A 25203-nucleotide genomic window follows, 5' to 3' on the forward strand; every position below is an offset into this window, starting at 1 on the left:
CAATGTGATCATAAACAGGTAATCTGTTGGTTCAAATTTGATTGAGGGACTACTATTAGCCAGAACAATATGGATTACTTCTTTTTCCACTGGCAACGTCTTGAATATACTGTGTAAAACACCCCACACTGGGAATGTAGCAATCTCTCAATACAATTTTGAAGTGTTCAACCATTAGAGCTCATATCCAGTAACTTTAGTATTCAAAGGAAATCGAAAGAGCTGACACTGCTGTTGACTGTCTGCCCTTAATATCATGAAAGAGGATATTGAGGTTTCTAAAAATATCTGAAACACAGCCCTAAAGTTAATTAGGCTGGACTTGTTTCATTCCTATGGTAAGCTGCAGTACTTGTAATAACATGGATCAGATGAACTGAGCATATTGATTTGAGTTGATATGACTTGACTTTGACTCTTTTATATCTCATGCATATTTCGTCTAGAAAGATAAGCTTTTACTGGAGATTGTAAACCAAGTCAGTGATGCTGCTCAGTGACGATCATTATTTTGCTTTGCTTCACTCTTGGGATGTGGGCTTACTTGACATCACCAACATTTAACTTAGACTCCAGATTGCCCTTGTTGAAAGTAGTGATGAGCTGGCTTCTTAAATTGCTTGTCATTCAGATATCATTACAGTAGTTAAACTGCATCTGGAGTATCATCTGCAGTTCTAGTTGCCCCATTATAGAAATGATTGGGGGCTTTGAAGAGGGTGCAGAAAAGATTTACCCTTCAGTCCAACCAACATCCTAGAATTACCTGGAAGGAAAGGTTAGATAATTATGGATTTTTTTCTCTGGAGATTCGGTGGCTGAGGTAGGTACTGATAGAAGTTTATAAAATTATGGATATGAGTACTCTGTTGGTTGGGGTTGACAATGGGTGTTGCATCCCAACTGCGTGATGAGCAAGCCAGTTCTGTATGATATGGAGAGCAAGCTGTTACCCAAGCAGCAGGCTCCACCCCACCCTTCCATGCAGTTGATGAATCTGAAGGAATGGCAGAGACCAATATAGTTTGGCACCAGCAGCATCACAGGAGTTGTTAGTCAGCATTAAGCTCAACATACTACTACCTTGGGGACTCCAGCTCCAGGTTTTTCCCTTGGGGTTTAGTTCTGAAGGACTCTAGCTCTGGATTTTTCCTCTGAAGCCTTCCCCTTGAGTGGGGATAGCCACAAGTTTGAGATGGTTTGAGATCAAATTTTTCCTTTTCCTAGATGAGCTGCCAACCATGGCTGATGAGCATCATCTGCCCAAAGTGATTGGTTTTAAGGCATCAGTAACCTGCCTTTGCTGCTTCTCTTGTCAATAGAAATGGTTCCGTAGGGCTTAGTAGCTAAGCAGCACATGAAGGCCAGGAACTGGTCTTGGTTATCAGAGGCTATTTGGGTGCACACCATTGGGAGGAGTTAATAGGTAGTTGGAACTTATCACCACTGCAATACACCCCCCACACCCTGCTGTGATAACCTTAAGGAATAATAAAATTATGAGAGACATAGATGAGATAGACAAAATCTTTTTCCCTGTAATATCAAACACTAGAGGGTTTAGCTTTCAGGTGAGAAGGTGGAAAAATTTTAAAGGTGATGTGCAGGAAAAGTTTTTTTTTATATAGAGTGCTAGGTGCCTGGCAATAGTAGGATTTAAGATGAGCACATAAACATGCAGCGAGTGGAAGGATATGGATCACATACAGGCAAAAGGGATTTAGTATCAGGTTAGGTGTTGATGTCATGAGCTGGAGGTTCTGTCCCTGTGTTGTACACTTGTATGTCCTTGGTATTAAAATCAAAACCATAATTTCTGAGATATTACTTGGCCTTTATCTTTTCAGAAGAAACAGGTCCAGTTTTTGTGAAATTTCAGAGTTTTGTGGTTTCTTTGTTCCTAGAAGTTTTACCCCAATTTTATGTTGCATTTGAAAATAACCTTTTTGTCTTTTTGTTCTAGTTTAAGATGTACCAAAATAAAAACAACTTCACTTGGAATTCTAAAGGTGATAATAATTAGTATTAATTGTTGATGCTTACAGTGGTGTGTGCCCAAGGTTTGCAAGCCAAGGATAAAACTGGTTCCAGCGATCCTTATGTTACAGTTCAAGTTGGGAAGACTAAAAAACGTACCAAGACTATCTATGGGAACCTTAATCCAATCTGGGAGGAGAACTTTAACTTGTAAGTAACTGAATTTCAATTGTGTCTATTTTAATTTCAAGCATGTTGTCGTCAATCAAAGAATGTTATCCAAAGCAATTATCCTCAGGCACTTTAATCGGAATGTAGAAATTTGCAGCCCATGAAAAGACAAGCTATGTAATGTGTCATTATTACTGACTTAATTAACAAACCTCCAATCACTTTTTCAGATCCATTCATTCCAGTTTCTGTGCTGCCCTGATGCAAGTTAACTGTAGCTGTGATTCTTTGATTTCTTGTTAGTATTTAATGTGTTTAATCACATCTATCCATTCTTTTTTTCTTTTGGTGTGTTGCTGTGGTATTGGAATGGCATGATTTCAACTCAATCTGTCTTAACAATTCAATCATACTATCATTCTGTGGGTCTAAAACACAATTATTATAATTACTGTTCATTTACCACTGAAGTTCAAAGTAAAACTTATTATCAGAGTACATGCATGTCACCACATAGAAACCTGAGATTCTTCTTCCTGCAGGCATACTTAGCAAACCCATGCAACAGTAACTGTAAACAGGATCAATGAACAACAAACTGTGCAAATGCAAATATAAATAAATGGCAATAAATTATGAGTATGAAATGACATGAAATGAAAGAGCACGAAATAACAAGATAGAGTCCTTAAAGGGAGAGCATTGTTGTGGGAGCACCAGAAATAAAATTAGTGTAGTTATCCCCTTTTGTTCAAGAGCCTGATGGTTGAGGGTTAGTGACTTCTTGAACCTAGTAGTGAGAGTCCTGAGGCACTCTTCTACATGATGGCAGCAGTGAGAACCAAGGATGGCCTGGCTGGTGAGGATCTTTGATGATGGATGCTGCTTTTCTACAGCATTGTTTCTTGAAGATGTGCTCAGTGGTGGGAGGGTTTTACCCATGATGTACTGGGCCAAATCCACTACCTTTTTAAAAGGATTTTTCCACTCAAAGGCTTTGGTGTTCCTGTACCAGGCAGTAATGCAGATAGTCAGCACACTTTGTATCATACATCTATAGAAGTTGGCCATGGTTTTTGAAGACTTGCTGAATCAGCGCAGACTCCTGAGGAAGTAGAGATGTTGTGATTTCTTTGCAATTATATTTATATGATGAGTCCAGGACAGGTCTTCTGTGGTAGTGACCTCCAGGAATTTAAAGTTGCAGACCCTCTCCACCTCTGTTCCTCTAATGAGTGCTGGCTCATGGACCTCTGCTTTCCCTCTCCTGAAGTCTACAGTCTGTTCTTTGGTCTTAATAACTTTGAGTGAGAGGTTGTTGTTACTACACCATTCATCCAAATTTTCAATCTCCCTCCTGAATGCTGATTCATCACCACCTTTGATATGGCCCGAAACAGTGGTGTCATCAGCAAACTTAGCAACGCAGTCATAAGTGTGAAGCAAGTAAAGCAGGTAGCTAAGTACACATTCCTGTTGTACTCCTGTGCTGACGGAGATTGTGGAGGAGATGTTTTTGCCAATCTGAACCTACTGGGGTCTGCAAGTGAGAAAATCCAGGATCCAGTTGCACAGGGAATATTGAGCTCCAGGTCCTGGAGTTTACTGATTGGTAAATGGTATTGAATGCTGAGCTGTAATCAATAAAGAACATCCTGATGTATGCATCTTGGCTGTCCAGATGTTCCAGCCCACACATCATCTTCAGATACTGAGACCGAAGGACCATTGGGAGACATGGGGATGCGCGATGGTTCCTCCCTGTTCTGCTGGTCAAAGCAAACGTAGAAGAGCTTATCTAGAAGCGAAGCTCTGCTTTCTCTTATGTTGCAAGGTTTAACTTTATAGGAGGTTATGGAGTTCACACTCTAGATTAAAATAACTTGTTCTCTCACTGGTCCCTTAACACAATGATCTTGAAAACCATTTCTTATACACCATGAATTTGTCCTCCCTGCTATTACAGCTAAGGGGCGTCACTGTAGCATAGTAGTAAGCATAATGGTATTACAGCGTCAGTAATCAGCAATCGGAGTTCACTTCCCACTACTGTTTTACATTTTCCCGATGACTTGTGATCCAGTTTCCTTCATATTCTAAAGATGAATGGGTTAGAGTTAGTAAGTTTTGGGCTTGTTATGTTGGTACTGAAGTGTGGCAACATTTGTGGACTGCCCTTGCATGTCCTCAGACTGTGTTTGTTGTTGACGTAAACAGTGCATTTCACTGTATATTTTGATGAAAATGTGACAAATAAAGCCAATCTTTTAATCATTATCTTTAATTCTATTTCAAAGTCAAAGTTAAGTTGATTGCCATGTGGACAATTTATCTATATGCACAGATGCAATGAAAAACTTATTTGCAGCAGTGTCATAAGCAGCATTCACAAGAAAAATATAAATTAAACATAAATTTTACAACAAAATACAGAACAAATACAAAGTTAATCTTAAAGTAAAGTGGCAGTTGTGTTGCTAAATTGTAGAGCTTAGGGTTTTGCCAGTTGGTTTAAGAACTGGATAGTTGAAAGGAAGTAATTGAACCTGGTGGTGTGGGACTTCAGGCATCTGTACCTCCTGCTACAAAGAGCTAACATGGACTAGTTGGTGGGTATTTTTGATAATAGATGTTGCCTTCTCGAGACAGTGCCTCCAGTTAACACTGCAAGTGATGGGGAGGGATGTGCCTGTGATGTGTTGGGCAGAGTCCAACATCTTCATTTGCCTCTGCACAATCAAATTATCGTACAAGATTAGTTTCTGATTAGCTTTATTTATCACATATACGTTGAACCAGTGAAATGCATCAAGTCAAATCAGCGAGGTTCGTGCTGAGCAGCCCGCAAGTGCTGCTACACCTGTGGGCACAGCATGCCCACAACTCACTAACCTAACTGGTGTGACTTTGGAATGTAGGAGGAAACCAGAGCACCTGGAGGAAACATACAGAGTCATAGGGAGAACATATAAACTTTTTACAGACAGTAGTGGGAATTGAATCCCCATTTTACAGCTGGTACTGTTGTGCTAACTGCTATGCTATCATGCCATACTATACTATGATGTAACCAATCAGGATACTTTCAACAGTACATCTGTAGAAGTTTGATAGTGTCTGATGACCAGCCAAGCGTCCTTAACCTCCTAAGAAAGTAAAGACACTGGTGCACTTTCCTTATGATTGCAGCTATGTGCTGGATTTATTTTATATGTGGATCTTCAGTGATTATGGCATTAAACTAGTAATGGAGTCATAGAACATTACACCACAGAAACAAGCCCTTTGGTCCATCTACTGCATACTTAGTCCCATTGACCAACACTCAGATCATAGCCCTCCAGACCCATCCCATCCATATTACCTATTCAAGTTTCTCTTAAATGTTGCAATCTAGCCAGCAACAGCTGGCAGCTTGTTCCACACCCTCAATACCCTCTGAGTGAAAAATTTCCCTCTCATGTTCCCCTTAAATCCATGAACTCTAGTTCTAGTTTCACCCAAATTTAGTTATGTGCCTTTAATTTTTTGATTCTTAGTATTTCCGCATCAGTAAGGAGTTTGTACATTCTCCCTGTGACGACTTGGGTTTCTTCCCACATCCCAAAGGTGTATGGGTTAGAAAGTTAATTGGCCACATGGGTGTAATTGGGTGGCACAGGCTTGTTGGGCCATAAGAGCCTGTTACCGAACTGTACCTCTAAATAAATAAAATAATTTAGATATAACTGCCACTGTTAGGGCCAAAAGCTGTATTCTGCCATTTTTTTCTGCCTACTTGTTTCTCAGCCACACCCAAAACACTTCTAATTGATTTTCTGAGTAAAGGTGCTTTCATTTCAATTTCTTTATCCCAGCCTCTATTTTGGTCTATTTATTTACTGTTTGTGGGAACACAGTGCCCACTTTGCTGCTTTGCAAGCATCAGTGAACTGCCAGTGAAAGAAGATTCAAGGTTGTTTAATGTCATTTTTGGTACACAAGTGTAAAGGAGAACAAAATAATTGTTAGTCTGGATCTGAAGCAGCACAAGAAAAAAAAACAATGTAAAGAACACAATAATAGTAACAAACACAATAAATATAAATACACAAGATAGCTTATGTATATAGATTGATTGTAGTCCATAAAATGACACTAGGCACAGGAGTGTCTGTACATAAGATGCCAGACAGGAAATGATAAAGTATTGGTGGTTAGGGGTGTGGAAGCATGAGTTTGTGGGAGAAAGTGTCTATCAGCCTTGCTGCTTGGGGAAAGTAACTATCTTTGATTCTAGTGATCCTGACAGATGCCATGCAGCCTCCTCCCTGATGGGAGTATGACAAACAATCTATGAGCAGGGTAGGTTACAAAAGCAAATGGTGTAAAAATGCAGTATGACTTCAAATTGCTTCATTCCCCAGAGAACAGAATATGCTCACATTTTCTGCAACAATCTTGCTGTAGCTTCCCACTATCAAATGCATTAATATCTGGTTTCATCTATTAGAAAATATTAAATATGGAACAGAATTTTGTTGACTCAGAAAATAACATATTCTTCTTCAGCGAATGTCATAATTCATCTGACCGAATAAAAGTTCGAGTATGGGATGAAGATGATGACATCAAATCACGGGTAAAACAAAGGTTTAAGAGAGAATCTGATGACTTTTTGGGACAGACCATCATTGAAGTTCGAACTCTAAGTGGTGAAATGGATGTGTGGTATAACTTGGGTAAGTTTCAATATTTATCTTTTTCTGGTTGAATACTATTTTGCCTCTTGACATAGATATAACAGTGCTACAATATCCGAGTATGCAGTCACATTTCTAGTATTGTTATCAATTTCTGGGTATGTTATGGAAATTATATAATCTAAAATAATCAAAAATAACTTGCATTCATGTATGCCTAGAGCCTGTATAGCTTTGGGATGTAATTTTAAATGCACAATATATTTTTTTAAATTTTGTAATCGAAGCAGAACCACAGAAGGTGATAAATGGCACACTCAGAAGAGACAATCACAGTTGATTAGACTTACCTGTATTTGAGATAAGCTTATGTGCTATTCACTAGCCTGTTATCCATGCACTCATATCACTAAATACTCATGCAGCTTCTATCAGTGAGCACATATCCACCCTCCATTGCCCTGTTCATTGTGCACATAAATTATGCAAAAAGAACAATGCACCACAGAAATTGGCTACTGGGCCTGCCATCTCTGCATGGCCAGCTATTCTAACCCCATTTTAATCTCACCACATCCTCATTGAGCTCCCGCCTCGCCCCCTCGGATCCCAGATTCACCCACACTCAGGACAATCTGCAATGACAATCAACCTGAGGCACCTGGAGGAGACCCATGTGGTCAGAGGAAGAACATGCAAACTCCAAACAGCACTGGAAATAAAGATTTAACCTGGGTTGCTGGAGCTCATAACAGCTCTCTTAGGTATTACACCGTGCTGTTAAAGTGTTCAGGAATTCTTATGGTAATCAAGTTGCATCCTCACTGGCACACTTTCCTTATGATTGCGTCCATGTACTGGACCCAATTTATATGTGGATCCTTTGTGATTATGGCATTAACCTTGTAATATATGGCTTTAATTTCTTGATTCATCAGAGCATTAGATGTAGGAGCTGAATTAGGCCATTCAGCTTGTTGAATTCTCTCCGCCATTCAAACATTTAGGTTCCCTCTCAAACCAATTTATTGTAAATCTAGTATTCTATTTAGGCAAGTAAAGTAGCAGGTTGGTGGAATTATACAAAGGCTATTAAAATTCCTTCATTGACACCAGAATTTAAATAGTAATGATCCCACAACTGACTTTATTCAAAATCACATGAATATGATCCATGGTACAAAGAGGGAGTGTTCCGTTGTGGGTTTAAAAGTACTTGTGCAGAATACCTAGCATAATAAGTACATGTGTATTGACAAGTTTTGTGAACTGGGCATTTATTTAGTCTTTTATGCAGGTCAAACTCTCGTCCAGGCAGAGATTAGTTGAAGTGGATGTGCCGCTCAGCTTCTTGAACCTATTAAGCCATTCAGGGGTTATGATAGATGCATAACAATCACTGAATGGAAACAAAATCTATTGGTTTAGACCTTTAACATTTCAACTAACTCTACATCCACAATCCATTAGCAAATAATTCTTTATTTCCATTACCATTATATGATAATATGATACTAGGGTGCCATGGTAGCGTAACAGTTAGTGGAATGCTATTACATCTCGGGGTTACTTCTGGAGTTCAAAGTTCAATTCTGATGCCTTCTGTAAGGAGTTTGTATGACCGTCCCAATGACTGTGTAGTATTTCTCCGGGTAGTAGTCTGGTTTGCTACCACAATCCAAAGATGTATCAGTCAGTGGGTTAATTATTCATTGTAAATTGTCCTGTAATTTGTGATTAGGCTAGGGTTAAGTAGATGTGTTACTGGGCATCGTGACTGAATCGATCGATTGATCAATCAACAAACAATTCCTGCTTCCTGATTCTACTCTTAAAATAGTCAAGCTCTAGTTTTAAGATTATGTTCTCTTGTTCTACATTCTTAAGCAATTAATTTTGACAATTCAGTCTTTCAGTTCAAAGAAATACAAGTCTTACAATTAAGCTGCTTGAGTTCCACCACTGAGGTCCTCCAGCAGTTTGTTTCAAACCTCTTAATTTAACTCTTTAATGTCTTGAAAAACTCCAGTCAGTCTTTAATGGGGCCTATTAATATAAAGGCTAGGCACAACATCTTGGGCTGAAGGGTCTATTGTGTTTTATGCTTTAACATTAATCAGCTCAGTTGCAATGCCTAAAATTGTTCCCTGGATGGGATTTGATTAAGACCATACAACAGATCTGAATAACTATCTTTTAAATTGTTATGACTTGAAATCTATGCTATACACACACACAAAATTATGCTGAAATTCCATAAATTTTCCATCATGACACCTAATGGTAATCTAGTATACACAGATAGCTTCCATAATTTAAACCAGTTTTTGTTACACTGCTCCATCTTTTAAGAAGAAATGTTGCTGTCTCTAGACTCTCCACTATCTTCAATGTGTTCCTCATTCATCTGGACTTAATATTGTTGAAGCATTTTCTTTTTCTAATGGTATATATTTATCATTGATTCCTTCATTTTATATTGAACTTTATTATTTTATACTTTGTAGACCATATGATACAAGAACAAAATAAAGTCATTTGGCCCATCAAGTCTGCATCGCCATTTCATCATGGCTGATCCAGTTTTGCTCTCAACCCCAGTCTCCTGCCTTCCACCCGAATCCCTTCATGCCCTGACCAATCAAGAATCAATCAACCTCTTCCTTAAATATGCATAAAGACTTTGTTCCACAGCTGCCTGTGGCAAAGAATTCCACAGATTCACCACTCTCTAGCTAAAGAAATTCCTCCTCATTTCCACTCTATTCTGAGGCTGTGTCCTATGGTTTTAGACTCTCCCACCACAGGAAACATCTTCTCCACATCCACTTTATTAAGGCCTTTCACCATTCAGTGAGTTTCAATGTCACCCTCATTCTTCTGAATTCAAGTGAATACAGGCCCAGAGCCATCAAATGCTCTTCATATGAGAAGCCATTTAATCCTGGAATCATTTTCGTGAACTTCCTTTGAACCCTCTCCAGATTCAGCATATCCGTTCTAAGATAAGGGGCCCAAAACACTGTATAATACTCCAAGAGAAGCCTCACTAGTGCTTTATGAAGTTTCAACATTGCACCATTGCTTTTATTTCCAGTCCTCTTGAAACAAATGCTAACCTTGTGGCGACCCACTTCCTAGCGCACTCGAACCGGCTCACAAATAGCCAGCGCGCCGGCATAAAGGCCAGTCCCAAAAGGGTGCCAGGTCTGCTTCACTAACAAAGGGAAAAGCTCGCATGGGACTGTGAATACGTGCCTCCGCGCCCAGGAAGGGTGGGATCAGGGAGGCTTTAAAGCGAAGCCGCGAAGTTCGAATAAAATCTTCTTTAACTGCAGTTTACCGACTCCATGTCGTTATTTCAGAGCTGCGTGTAGCACACCGCTACAACATCACATTTGCCGTCTCATCACAGAACTCAATCTTTAGGGAATCCTGCACAAGGACTCCCATGTAACCTTCGCATCAGCTTTTTGTATTTCCTCTCTATTTAGAAAATAGTCAACCCTTTCATTTCTTCTACCAAAGTGCATGACCATACATTTCTGACAATGTTCCATCTGCCACTTCTTTGTTCATTCTCCTAACCTATCTCATCCTTCTGAAACCCTCTCTACTTCTCAAAACTACCCGCCCTCCCCCCGTGTTCATATCGTCGGCAAACTTTGCAACAAAAACCGTCAATTCCATTATCTAAATCATTGACAAATAACGTAAAAAGAATCTGTCCCAACACAGGTCCCTGTGGAATGCCACTAGTCACAGGTAGCCAACCAGAAAAGGTGCTCTTTAACCCCACTTTTTGCCTCCTGCCAATCAACCACTGCTTTATCCATGCTAGAATCTTTCCTGAAATACCATGGACTCCTAGTTTGCTAAGTAGCCTCATGTGTGGCACCTTGCCAAAGGCCTTCTGAAAATCCAGGTACAGAACAGCAACCGATTCTCCTTTGTCAATCCTACTTGTTATTTCTTCAAAGAATTCCAACAGATTTGTCAGAATAGATTTTCCCCTGAGGAAACTATTACTGACTGCAACCTATTTTATCATGTGCCTCCAAGTACCTTGAGACCTCATCCTTAATAATCGACTTTAACATCTTCCCACCCACTGAGGTCAGACTAATTCGACTATAGTTTCCTGTCTTCTGCCTCCCTTCCTTCCTGAAGAGTGGAATGACATTTGCAATTCCAGTCTTCCAGACTATTTCAGAATTGAGTGATTCTTGAAAGATCATTCATTACTAATGCCTCCAGGATCTCTTTAGCCACCTCTTTCAGAACCCTGGGGTGTACACCATCTGGCCCAGGTGACTTATCTACCTTAAGACCTTTCAGTTTCCCAAGAACCTTCTCTCTAGTAATAGTAATTTCACACATTTTATAACCCCTAACACCTGGAACTTTCACCATACTGCTAGTGAAAATTGATGTAAAGTACGTATTCAGTTCTTCCCCCATTTCCTTGTCCTCCAGTACTACTTCTCTGGCATCATTTTCCAGCAGTCCAAAATCCATTCTTGCATCTTTTTTACACTTTGTGTATCTGAAGAAACTTTTGGTATCCTCTTTAATATTATTGGCTAAGTAACTTTCATATTCCATCTTTGGCTTAATGACTTTTTTAGTTACCTTCTGTTGGTTTTTATCACTTCCCACTAATCTTTGCTCTATTTAATGGTCTCTCTTTGGCTTTTATGTTAGCTTTGACTTCTCTTGTTAGCCATGGTTGTCATCTTGCCTTTAGAATATTTCTTTCTCTTTGGGATGTATGTATCCTGTGCCTTCCAAATTGCTTCCAGAAATTCCAGCCATTACTGCTCTGCTATCATCCCTGCCAGTGTTCTTTTCCAATCAATTCTGGCCAGTTTCTCTATTATGTCTTTATAATTCCCTTTACTCCACTGTAATACTAATACAGCTAATTTTAACTTCTCCTTCTCAAATTTCGGAGTGAATTTGATCATATTATCATAACTTTCCCCTAGGAGTTCTTTTACCCTAAACTCCCTAAACTATTCCTGCTCATTGCACAACCACCCAATGCAGAATAGCTGATCCTGTAGTGGGGTCAACCATGACCTGCTCTATAAAGCCGTCTTGTGGACATTCTAGCAATTCCCCCTCTTGAAATTCAGCTCCAACCTGATTTTCCCAATCTACTTGCATATTAAAATCCCCTGTAACTATTGTAACATTGCCCTTTTGGCATGCTTTTTCTGTCTCCCATTATAATTTGTGGACCATATTCTTACTACTGTTTGGGGGTCTATATACAACTTCCATCAGGTCTTTTTATCCTTGTAGTTCCTTAGCTCTATGCACAATGATTCAGTACCTTCTGATCCTTTGTCACCTCTTTCTAATGATTTGATTTCATTTCTTATCAGCAGAGCAATGCCGCCCCTTCTGCCTTTCTGTCTCTTCTTTCAAGACAATGTGTATCTTTGGACATGTAGCTCCCAGCTAAAATCTTCTTTCAGCCATGATTCAGTGACGCCTACAATATCATACATGCCAGTCTACAATGGTGCTGCAAGTTCATCTACCTTGTTCCCTATACTAAATGCATTCAAATATAACACCTTCAATCCTGTATTCAACCTTTTCAGTGATGTCCGCGTTTTACTTTGCCCCTTATCGCTTGGCCTATCAACAGCCTCTCCTCACTATACGTTGTCTCTGTTTGTAAACCAGTTACCTCATCTTCAGCACTGTTATCGACCTTTCCTACTGTGCTTCTTATATTGAAACATACGTAGCTCAGTACACTAGTCGCACCATGCTCAAGCTTTTGATTTCAAATTTTGTCTGAGGTCCTCCCAACATCTGCCTCCACAACCTCTCCACTAACTGTTCTAGCACTCTTGTTTCCATCCCCCTGCAGCTCTAGTTTAAACCTCTCTGTGCAGCATTAACAACCTTTCCAGCTAGGATATTAGTCCCTCTCCTGTTTGGGTGCAAACTGTCCCTTCTGTACAGGTCCCATCTTCCCTGGAAGAGTGCCCTATGATCCATAAATCTTATCCCCTTCTTCCTACACCAACTCCTTAGTCACATATTAAACTGTATAATCTTCCTAGTTCTGGCCTCAGTAGCAATCCTGAGATCACAGCCCTGGAGGTCCTGCCCTTTAACTTAGCACCCAACTCCCTGAACTCCCTGTGCAGAAACTCGTCACTTGTCCTACCCATGTCATTGGCATCTACATGGACCGTGACCTCTGGCTGTTCACTCTTCCACTTAGGAATGTGAGGGCTTAATCCGAAATGTCCCAGGCCCTGGCACCCAGGAGGCAACATGTCATCTGGGAATCTCGTTCTTGCCCTCGAACTAATGAATCCTCTATCACTATAGTGAGTCTTTCCTCCCCCTCCCCCCACCCCTCCTGAGTTACAGCCAGACTCAGTGCAAGAGACCCAACCACTGTGACCTTCCTCTGTTGGGACATTCCCCCACCCCCACCCAACGGTATCCAAAATGATATACCTGTTGTTGAAGGGGATGGGCACCAGGGTACTCTGCACTGGCTTCTTAACACCTTTCCCTTTCCTGACTGTCACCCAGTTTCCTGTGTCTTGCTCCTTGTATGTAACTACCTCTATGTATCCTGTCTGTCACACCTTCAGTCTCCCAAATGATCCAGAGGTCAGCCAGTTCCAGCTCCTTAACACGGATTGTTAGAAGCTGCAGCTGGATGCACTTCTCGCAGTTGTAGTCATCAGGGACACTGGAGGTCTCCTTGCCTTCCCACATCTTGCAAGAGGAGCATTCCACTATCCTGCCTGGCATCTCTACTGTCCTAGCTGGGCAGATATTAAAGAAAGGAAGGTGAAAAATAAACACATCCTTGAGTTTTTCTTTTCTTTTGCTTTATCTGACTGAAGCCTCGAACAGCTAAAGCCTCAAGATCACCACTCTGACTCTGTCCCCACAGATGACAGCTGCTGCACTTGCCCCTGCCTTCCTTTACTTTGCTCTTGAAATCAATGTCAAATGCAGATTGGTCGCTGGTCAAAGTTCTAATTGCACAGCAGAAATCTGCTGCTCCCTTTTCTACTCTGGTAGTGGACCTGATTGAAATCCCCTCTTCTCAAAACTTTTGATGTCCAGATTGGTCACTGGTCAAAGCTCTAATTGTGCAGCAGCAATCTGCTGCTCCCTTTTCTACCTGGACAGTGAACCTGAGTGAAATCCCCACCTCTCAAAACTTCCGATATCTGCACTGGTCGCTGATCAAAGCCCTATTTGATGACTGTTTTATTTCTTACCTGATCTCCTTCTCTATCATTTACTACTGATTCAACTTAATTTCTTCAATTTAGATTTAACACCACTTTATTATTTGTTGGATTAAAATTGTAATCATGTGAAAAATGCTCAGGAACACCACAGAAAATTCTTCTGGCATTTAAGTCTAGACTTTCCCTAGTAAATCTTACTCTAGCAATCACACATTATTCTCTGAAACAGAGTGTAATATACTGTAACTGTGTCAATAAAAAGTGAATCTCAGTCCCCTTCATTTGATTAAAAGAAGTTGACAAGGCTAAGAATAATGAAATCTCAGAAGAACGTGAAAATATTGTGAAGAAATTCTCCATTGAAAACAATTTTTAAAATTATGCAAAATGAATCTGACTTTTTTTTAGTTGATTAGTTTAAAAAGTTGGTTAAATCTTTGTTTTTTTATTGTTTTCATTTCCTTTTTCAGTTACTGTTTTTAAGATTCTGAATATTGATGTGAAGGCAGTCAAAAGAAAATGCTACAAGACCTGAGATACATTACCATACAGGTTTTTATTTTTAAATAGTGTGTGCTTGTAGTGTACAAGCTTAGAGAAATTAAAGATCATATGCTTATCTGGATTTTCTAATCAACAGTCCACAGAGAATGTCCAACATAAAGTGATCAAAAACCCCTTAATTGTTACTGATGATTTTGAGTTTTAATAATTTTGTTTATTTTTATTCCATCAAGTGCAAAAGCATCTTATGTTTTAAGTCTCTTAAAATAAATATTTTTTTAAAAGTCTGCAACCTTGAAATATAGAAAAATAAAAGCCAAACATATAATGTAAATATTAAATAGAATTAATTCCAGTGAAAACCTATAATTAAATTACAAAATGTATGTATATAAATAAACTACTTATCAAACTGAGTTTTGTAAGGATTTAGTGTCAGAATCAGGTTTAATATCACTGGCATATGTTGTGAAATTTGTTGTTTTGCTGCAGTAGTACATTGCAATAAATAATAAAAGCTATAAATTACAATAAGTATATATTAGAAATAAATTAAATAATTAATGCAAAAAGAAGGAAAATAGTGAGGTAGTGTATGTGGGTTCATTGTCCATTCAGAAATCTGATGGTGGAGGGCAAGAAGTTGTTCATGAAACATTGAGTGTATGTCTTTAGGCTCCTGTACCACCTCTTCAATTGTAACAATGAGTATGTAGCATATTCTCCACTCAGTATCTGCATACTACGTGCTTGAAAAAATTATATGATACAATTTAAGAAGGTAGCCAACCAAATAATTAATCATGCCTCCCTTTTTATAACTATTCAAACATATGCTCTAAAATAACATTTAAAGAGTACAAACATTGTTCAAAAATAATTTGTCAGCATATATGATCTTTAATTAGGTTGTGGTGTTGCTTAGTGTTCATGCTGAAATGAAACTGTTATTTTTTTAAAAGAGTTAGTACAGAATAATTGCTCTGTGTAATTAGCAGGAATTTTGTGAACAATTTTTTCATTGCTTAAGCACATTTTTTGCTTTCTGTCTTTCACAGCTCAAGTGTCCTAAAATCATTCTTGTGTAATCTTTAAACAAAACTACCAAGTCAGTATTGTATAACAGAAATGGTATGCTGTTTGAGCATAGTTGAGCCATGATGGAAATAAGCATAATGTAGTGTTATTACTCGGAGCCTCTCTTGTACTGTCCTGATTGAATTGCTTCAAAAGGTCCTGAATGAAAAGGAAAACTATAAATATTAATACACTAGAACAAGACTTTATTAACATAAGCAGTTGTTTAGTTAATTCACAAAGCTATGGCTGGGAGTTTTTGTTCATTTGATAATATTATCAAGCTTAACATTAGCTTTTATCCACACTTTCTTTGGAAATGTGGGGAGAATAGCGAAGTGAGGGATTATTTCCAATCTGAACCATATTAATCTAATCATCTTAATCCCATATTGATTTAATCATGGTCCACATATAGTTCTGTAGAAATAAATTATTTGCCCACATTTACAAATCTAGTACTTTCAGTATTTTATGAAAGCCTGAATTACATGCACGTCCACTCGTGATGAAAACTTAGATTACGTTTTCATTCAAGCCTTCATGCGGAAAGAAATCGGTTCATTTCTGCCACTTTCCATAATTCACTGGACTAAATCTGCAACATTATTGCTGGTATCTGTTAGGATCATGCAAAATATTAAACTTTACTTTGACCTTTTGGATAAGGCACAAGTCTTACTTCCTGAAGTATGGAATAGGAACAATGCCTTGACGTGTGGTACTACTATTTGTTACAACTAAAGGAAAACCTGATGTAAACTTGACAAAAAGATGCTCTTTAAATTAGTTTTGCTGCACTACCCAAACTTTTATTCAAAGCAAGTATAGATATGAGTCCATTGAGCTGCACACTCTTTAGTTGAAAGTAATACCTGAATAGTATTTATCCTTATTTTGTGTGAACCTATCTGTAAGTGTCTTTTTAAATGACGATTACTGTTAAATAGAATATTTAAATCCAATCTGTTCAAACATTTATTGTAAATTTTGCTGCCAGTGAGAAATACTAAAACAAAAGTTTCAAAGCTACCAAATATGAAAGTTTTACTGTAATTAATACTCTAATGCTTTTCAAAGTTCAAAGTAAATTTATTATCAAAGTACGTATATGTCACCATATACAATCCTGAGATTCATTTTCTTGCCAGTATTCACAGTAAGTGCAAGAAACACATAATCAATGAAAGCCCCCCCCAAAACAATGTGCAAAAGACAGAAAACTGCAAATACAAAAATGAAAACAAATATAATAATAAATAAATTATCAATAAATATTGAGACCATAAGACTAAGAGTCCTTGAAAATGACTCTATAGGTTGTGAAAAGGTGCTCTGGTTCCCTCCCATACTCCAAAGACCAACTGGGTAGGTTAATTGGTTGGTGTAAATCGTCCCATGATTAGGTGAGGGTTAATCAGGGTTGTGGGGTTGCTAGATGATATATTCATGGAAACATAGAAAACCTACAGCCATTGTGTTCACCATTTCAGCCCTGGGAAAAATCCTCTGACTATCCACACAATCAGTCCCTCTCATCGTCTTATACATCTCTATCAGGTCACCTCTCGTCCTTCACCACTCCAAGGAAAAAAGGCCGAGTTCACTCAACCTATTCTCATAAGGCATGCTCCCCAATCCAGGCAACATCCTTGTAAATCTCTGCATCCTTTCCATAGTTTTCACATCCTTCCTGTAGTGAGGTGACCAGAATTAAGCACAGTACTCCAAGTGGGGTCTGACCAGGGTCCTATATAGCTGCAACATTACCTCTCGGCTCTTTAACTATTTGGAGGGCTAAATAAAATAAAAATAAAAAAACTAATGGTGACCAAAATGTAGCTTTTTGTAAACAACAATGCATTAACTAAGTTCTTATTTTCCACTTAATTTTTATCAAAAATGCTATTAGTGAACTTATTTCAAACCGAAGGGGACCAAATTGGCTTCAAGTTTTGAGTAATATGCAAATCTGAGTTAACAGTTCTGAATTGTCTTTCTGCTTATTTTTCTCCAACTGTCAGTGACAAAAATCACTTGTTTTTGAACCCTAACACATGAAACGAACAGTATTTAAAAACTGATCGCTCTAAGCGTGATGTAGTTTCTAATGGCTGTGCAAGTGTATGCGACTAATGCTAGATCAGCAATAGTCTTCTGTCCCAATTAAGTGGCAGTGTACCTGATAAACAAAAGAAATCCTAGCTATTTTCATGATTTGGTTTTTAGTTCTTTAAGAGTTGTCCCCAAATAAACAACTGCCCTGATTAAGCAATGCCCCAATTAACCAGAATCCTTTGTATTTTTTTTAAGTAACTTCATTGCAAAGTACATTCAAGAATACAAATATAAGACAATGGATGTGTCAAAGTACAAAGACAATAAAAAATAAAATGAATTCTCCAGATAAATAGAGTGTTATATTATGAAAATCTGTTGATATGGATAGACAGTGTTAGTCCTGTGATTGTTTTTCCAAATGTAATAATAAATTCTGAAAGTTTAGTTGGAAGCTATATTTTCTGAAATGATTTTTTTCATGTATATCTTTCATAAAGATAATATGTAAACTAGAATTTCACATAATGTTTAACTTTTTTTCTCTGATAATAATTTTCCATTCAGATAAACGAACTGACAAATCTGCAGTATCGGGTGCCATCCGGTTACATATTAGTGTGGAGATAAAAGGAGAAGAGAAAGTAGCCCCCTACCATGTACAGTATACATGTCTACATGAGGTAATCTATTATGCAGTGATACTTATGTGGGTACAGTACCGTACAAAAGTACAGTATATAGCGCGAGGGTGCCTAAGACTTTAGCAAAGTACTCTAGTAATTTTATGTATTACACTGTACTGCTGCTGCAATAAAAAATAAATTTCATGAATGTGAGTGATGATGAACCTGATTCTGATATGGGTCTCTATTGTCGACTGAGAGTGGGAAAGGGGCAGGGATAAAGGGAAGGGGGAGGGGAGGGAGCAAGAAGCACCAGACATTCTGTAATGATTAATAAACCAATTGTTTGGAATCAAATGACCTTGCATGGTGCCTTAGGGCTGGGTGTGTCTGCACCCACAGCAACCCCCTCCCCCCACTCCTGGTACTGCTCTGCCTCCTATCCCACAGCGCTCCTTCCTTGCCATTTCCAACATCCATTGCTCCCACCAGATTTACAAACTCGCTCTCCATAGAGCTAGGGTGGTTCAGCCTTTTGGTCTGTACTGTATATGCATTTTCCCCCATGAAGAATCCACTACCATGACTGTTGTGGTCAGAAAATATTGTGGACTGCTTTTCTAAAAGTCTCACTGGGGGGGCGGGGGGGTTGCAAGTGCCTCTTCAATGAGGCATTTAGACACTAGCCTACTATGTTTTCTGACGTGGGCAGTCTGCTTGACTGAGGAGGTGCTACATAAGGTGGATGACTAGGAGAACAAGAAGGAAGAAGTGAGTGTGATCATTGGGAACGAGTGAGAATTGTGTTTATAGACATGAGGAATATGTTTTTGATGGTTTTGGGACGGGCTGGTTGCTGGTTGCTGGTTGCTGACCAGATATTGTCCTGGGGTGGGGTGTGGTCTGGAGGAAGTCAAGTGAAAACAACTTGGTCCACTGATAATTTGGGAGAAGCTGGTGAACAGGAAACAGGGTCACAATTGAGAGCATCCTGACTGGCTGCATCACTGCCTGTTAGGGAACCTGTTACTTCCCTCAATCGCAGGACTCTGCTGAGAGTGGTGCAGACAGCCCAGTGCATCTGTAGATGTGAACTTCACACTATTCGGGACATTTACAAAGACAGGTGTGTCATTGGGGACTGGAGTCACCCCAACCACAAACTGTTCCAACTGCTACCTCCCGGCAAATGGCACCACAGCATAAAAGCCAGACCAACAAGCTCTGGGACAACTTCTTCCACCAGGTCATCAGACTGCTTAACTCATGCTGACACAACTGTATTTCTATGTTATATTGACTATCCTGTTGTAGGTACTATTTACTATAAACTGCACATTGCACATTTAGAGAGATGTAAAGATTTTTACTCATGTATATGAAGGATTTAAGAAATAAAGTCAATTCAATTCAAATCAATTCAATAACGAATGATCGCGGGTTTCTGATTAGATGTTTCTGTTTTAATGTTTAAATAATTACTTTGCATGAAAATTGATTACCTCCTCTGTAACCGGCGAAGTGTGGGCTCAACTTAGATTCAGTTCCAGTTTCAGATATTTTTGAAAATTGACCTGACATAATCACTCCTACTGTCACACACCGCTGACTCCCAACCCTACATTTCCTCATACAAGTCTTGCAAGTGTCTGTCAATGGTGCAGTGAAATGAAAATTCAGATTTAATGGCTTTAGTGTTTCTCCTCTTGTGTATTTGCTGTGAATATACAGAATACCACTGAATAAATATACATGAAAATGGGTAGCATCTTTTCATTTGGAAGTTCAAAGGTTTCAAAGGTACATTTAAAGTCAAAGAAATGTATACAATATACATCCTGAATTACTTTTTCTTCGCAACCATCTGCAAAAACAGAGGAGTGCCCCCAAAGAATGAATGATACTTAAATGTTAAAACCCAAACCGCCCCCCCAGCTCCCCCTCCCACACATAAGCAGCAGCACAGAACAATCCCTCCCTTCCCTACCAGCAAAAGAAAGCATTGGCACCCACCACTGAGCATTCAAGCATGCAGTAAAGCATCAGCACAAAGACACAGACTTGCAGTAACCCAAAGACTACCCGGTAACCCGGTATTTGACATACCACAGGCTCTCCCCCTCCCTCCTTAATAAGGGAGAATGAGGTGTCCCAGTTTCATAGTTCTGCAGTATTTGCAGAATGTCAATAACCTTTAACAATCTTTGTTGAATTGAGGTTATTCATTTGTCTGTATTTTTTAAGAAACTGATATGAAATGGAAAAATTTATGGTTAAATAATTCTACATTAGTATTTATTTGTAATTAGTTATTGCCTGTTGAAATTATAATGGTTGAATTACAGAATAACCATAAAACCTGAGGCCTATTTTCACTTGGGAAAGTACTGGTACTTGTGGAATGATTCTAAATATGTAACTTAATTCATGGATTTAGTGGTATGCATATATATTACTTAGATTGTTCTCTACTTGTACAATCATCTAAGTTTCTTAATGTCATGTTGTAATTAATATTAGCTGACTGTAGTGCTTTAGGTCATTCAGACTTAAACGTTAAAACTTGGCTTTTCCTGGAAAACTTGATCCTCCATTTTCTTATGCTAAAAGTTCTCCATTTTGTTTAATAGTGCCTTTTATTTTTGAGATATTTTCTCCAAAGAGTACAAACAACATCCCAGCCATTATATGACAACACTATTGTCAGACTAGTGAATGTAACATTACATTTATATAAAGGCAGGAAATATTGCTAATTCTCATCTAGCCAGTCAGCGTACAGACAGGTGAAATCAGAATTAGTTTTTTAGAACTGTAACTCATCATTAGACTGCATTTGTATTCCATTAAAATACTGCAGAGTGTTGCACAGATTGGAAGCAACAGATAGAGCTTGTTTTCTCATGTTCTGCTGCAAATACCTTGTCCTGTTTTGTAGCTGCTTAAAGTATGCATATGCAATCTGTTCCCATGTTACAGTTTTAGTTTTGGCATTAATTTTAGCAAAAGTTTATAGTTTATTTGCAAAGAGTTCTGATTTTGTGTACTTATGAATTAGAATCTATTTCATTTCCTGACGGATATACAAAACAATGGAGTTGTGAAAATCCCAGATGCCAAAGGAGATGATGCTTGGAAAGTTTATTTTGATGAAACTGCACAAGAGATTGTCGATGAATTTGCAATGCGATTTGGTGTAGAATCCATTTATCAGGCTATGACGTAAGTAATATCGCTCTATGAATTGAATATGAATCCTAGTATATCCTAAGTATGTAAAACATGATGTAATTTTCACATTGACCCATTGTCTCAGCTTGCTCCTGCCCCACAGAACTCATTTCTGTTTACCTCAACATTGGTTTATCCCCCCTTGTTCAATCCCTTCCCACCTATGTTCGTGACACTTCTCATGCTTTGAATTTTTGCAATGATTTTAAATTCCCTGGCCCCCACCGCCTTATTTTCACGATGGATGTCCAGTCCTTATATACTTCCATCCCTCACCAGGAAGGTCTCAAAGCTAACCAGTTCCCCTCTACCACCACTCTCCTCCGTCTAGCGGGATTAATCCTTACACTTAATAGTTTCTCCTTTGGCTCCTCCCACTTCCTCCAAGCCAAAGGTGCAGCCATGGGCACCCGTATGGGTCCCAGCTATGCCTGTCTTTTTGTTGGCTTTGTGGAACAGTCCAATTTCCAAACCTATACAGGTATCCATCCCCCACTTCTCCTTCGCTACATAGACAACTGCATTCCTGCATGCATGCTGAGCTCGTTGACTTCATTAACTTTGCCCCTAACTTTCACCCTGCCCTCAAATTTACCTGGTCCATTTCTGACACCTCCCTCCCCTTTCTTGATCTTTCTGTTTCTATCTCTGGAGACGGCTTATCTACTGATATCTACTATAAGCCTACAAACTCTCACAGCTACCTGGACTATTCCTCTTCCCACCCTGTCCCATCCCGTTCTCAGAATTCCTCCATCTTCGTTGCATCTGCTCTCGGGATGAGGCTTTTCATTCCAGGACGAAGGAGATGTCTTCCTTTTTTAAAGAAAGGGGCTTCCCTTCCTCCACCATCAACTCTGCTCTCAAATGCATCTCTCCCATTTCCCGCACATCTGTTCTCACCCTATCCTCCTGCCACCCCACTAGGGAGAAGGTTCCCCTTGTCCTCACCTACCACCCCACCGGCCTCAGGGTCCAACATATAATTCACTGTAACTTCCACCACCTCCAAGGGGATCCCACTACCAAGCACTTCTGTTCCTCCCCCCCTTTCTGCTTTCTGCAGGGATGGCTCTATACACAACTCTTGTCTATTCGTCCCCCCATCCCTTCCCACCGATCTCCCTCCCGGCACTTATCCTCGTAAGTGGAACAAGTGCTACACGTGCCCTTACACTTCCTCCCTCACCATTATTCAGAGCCCCAGACAGTCCTTCCAGGTGAGGCGACACTTCACCTGTGAGTCAGCTGGTGTGATCCGGTGCTCCTGGTGTGGCCTTCTGTATATTGGTGAGACCCAACGCAAACTGGGAGACCGTTTCGCTGAACTCCTATGCTCAGTCCGCCTTAGAAAGCAGGATCTCCCAGTGGCCACACATTTTAATTCCACGTCCCATTCCCATTCTGATATGTCTATCCATGGCCTCCTCTACTGTCAAGATGAAGCCACACTCAGGTTGGAGGAACAACACCTTATATTCCGTCTGGGTAGCCTCCAACCTGATGGCATGAACATTGATTTCTCTAATTTCCATTAATGCCCCCTCCCCTTCTTACCCCATCCCCTATTTATTTATTATTCCTCTCTTCCCCCTTTTTTTCTTTTTTCTCTTTTTTTTCTCTCTTTGCCCCTCTCAATCACACCTTCCCTGCTCTCTATCTCCCTCTGGTGCTCCCCCCCCCCTTTCTTTCTCCCTAGGCCTCCCGTCCCATGATCCTTTCCGTTCTCCAGCTGTGTATCCCTTTTGCCAATCAACTTTCAAGCTCTTAGCTTCATCCCTCCCCCTCCTGTCGTCTCCTATCATTTCAGATCTTCCCCTCCCACCTTCAAATCTCTTATTATCTCTTCTTTCAGTTAGTCTTGACGAAGGGCCTCGGCCCAAAACGTCGAATGTACTTCTTCCTATAGATACTGCTTGGTCTGCTGCGTTCCAGCAGCATTTTGTGTGTGTTGCTTGAATTTCCAGCATCTGCAGATTTCCTTGTGTTTGCGTCATTTTCACAAATGTTATTTGATACTAGATCTGAAAGCACTTGAAATTTTTTCAAGTATTTTTTTACCTTTTTTAAAATCTTGGTACTTCATGTCAGTAGTATAGAAAACATTAGATTCAATGTAGGTCCTGTGGTAAAAATGTTGGTAATTTGTAACATCACTTCTAATCGCCAAAGCCAAATTCATTGGCTGGCAAGGATATGACTATCATTGGTCATAGAGTGGTTTGTTTTTTGCCACACAGCTAAAAGAGTCATAGAAAAGTACAGCATAGAAACAGGCCTACTTCCATCGTCCTGCACTGGGACCATAGACCTCCATACCCCTACAATCTATGTACCTATAAAACTTAGCTTAAACATTGAAATCAAGCTCACGTGCACCACTTGTTCTTGCAGCTCATTCCACACTCTTATGACCCTCTGCGTGAAGAAGTTTCCCCTTAAACTTTTTACCTTTCACCCTTAACCCATGATCTCTAGTTGTAGTCCCACCCAACCTCAGTGGAGAAAGCTTGCTTACATTTACTCTATCTATAGCTCTCATAATTTTGCATACTTCTATCAAATCTCCTCTCAATCTTCTACTTTCTAAAGAATACAGTCCTAGCCTATTTAATCTTTCCTTTTATAACTCAGGTCGTCAAGACCCAGCAACATCCTTGTAAGTTTTCTCTGTACCCCTTCAACCTTATTTACATCTTTCCTCTAGGTAGGTGACCAAAAGTGCACATGATACTCCAAATCACCATCATCTTATACAACTTCAACACAACCTCTCATCTGCTGTACTCAGTGCTTTGATTTATGAAGGGCAATGTACCAAAAGCTTTAAAGAACATGAGTCTTCAGATACCATAGCTTCATATCATAGCATCTCAACACTCCATTACTTAAACTTGTTTAATATTTAATTTGTACTTTTAATTGTAACCTTCCCTGGCATCTGAACTCTACTAAGTTGTTTTGAAGCTAGTACTCAGGGAGAGTCATGAGCAAGTCACTGTGGTTCTTGCCCAATTAGTCATTATCCTTATTGTGATGGCAGGTGTCAGTGAGATGGACAGAGACCATCGAGGACAGTTTGGAATATTCTGGGGTAACAGGAAACACAACTGAATATTTGCCTTATTCAGTGGTAACACGTTGCGTGCTCAAGTACAACTAGGGTACATAGGTTTACCTCCAACCAAGGGGCAATGAAGCATGTTTGACTCTCGGTCTGCACTCACTGGAGTTTAGAAGAATGAGGGGAGATCGCACTGAAACCTATCAAATATTGAAAGGCCTAGATAGACTGACATGGAGAGGATATTTCTTATAGTAAGACAGTCTAGGACCAGAGGGCACAGTGTCAGAATACAAGGACATTTCTTTAGAACAGATAAGGAGGAATTTCTTTAGCCAGAGAGTGGCAAATCTATGGAATTCATTACCACAAACTGCTGTGAAGGCCAAGTTATTTGGGTATATTTAAATCAGAGAATGACAGGTTCTTGATTCATAAGGGTGTCAAAGATAATAGAGAGAAGGCAGGAGAATGGGGTTGAGAGGGGATAATAAATCGGTCATAATGGAATGGTGGAGCAGATTTGATGGGCTGAGTGGCCTAATTCTACTCCTATGTCTTATGGTCTT

The 25203-nt window shown here is 39.4% G+C and overlaps 1 protein-coding gene across 1 annotated transcript in view; it reads left to right on the forward strand.

Moving 5' to 3' along the window:
* The window catches only part of unc13a (unc-13 homolog A (C. elegans)), a 299553-nt gene that overhangs the window by 199068 nt on the left and 75282 nt on the right, over nt 1-25203 (forward strand). The window contains exons 17-20 of the mRNA XM_059992392.1: nt 2046-2187; nt 6700-6869; nt 18281-18396; nt 21398-21561. Of these exons, the coding sequence (XP_059848375.1) occupies nt 2046-2187; nt 6700-6869; nt 18281-18396; nt 21398-21561 (592 nt within the window). The remainder of the gene's footprint in view (nt 1-2045; nt 2188-6699; nt 6870-18280; nt 18397-21397; nt 21562-25203) is intronic.

The sequence above is a fragment of the Hypanus sabinus genome, chromosome 16 (genome assembly GCF_030144855.1).
Source record: "Hypanus sabinus isolate sHypSab1 chromosome 16, sHypSab1.hap1, whole genome shotgun sequence".
NCBI classification, from domain to species: Eukaryota; Metazoa; Chordata; class Chondrichthyes; order Myliobatiformes; family Dasyatidae; genus Hypanus; species Hypanus sabinus.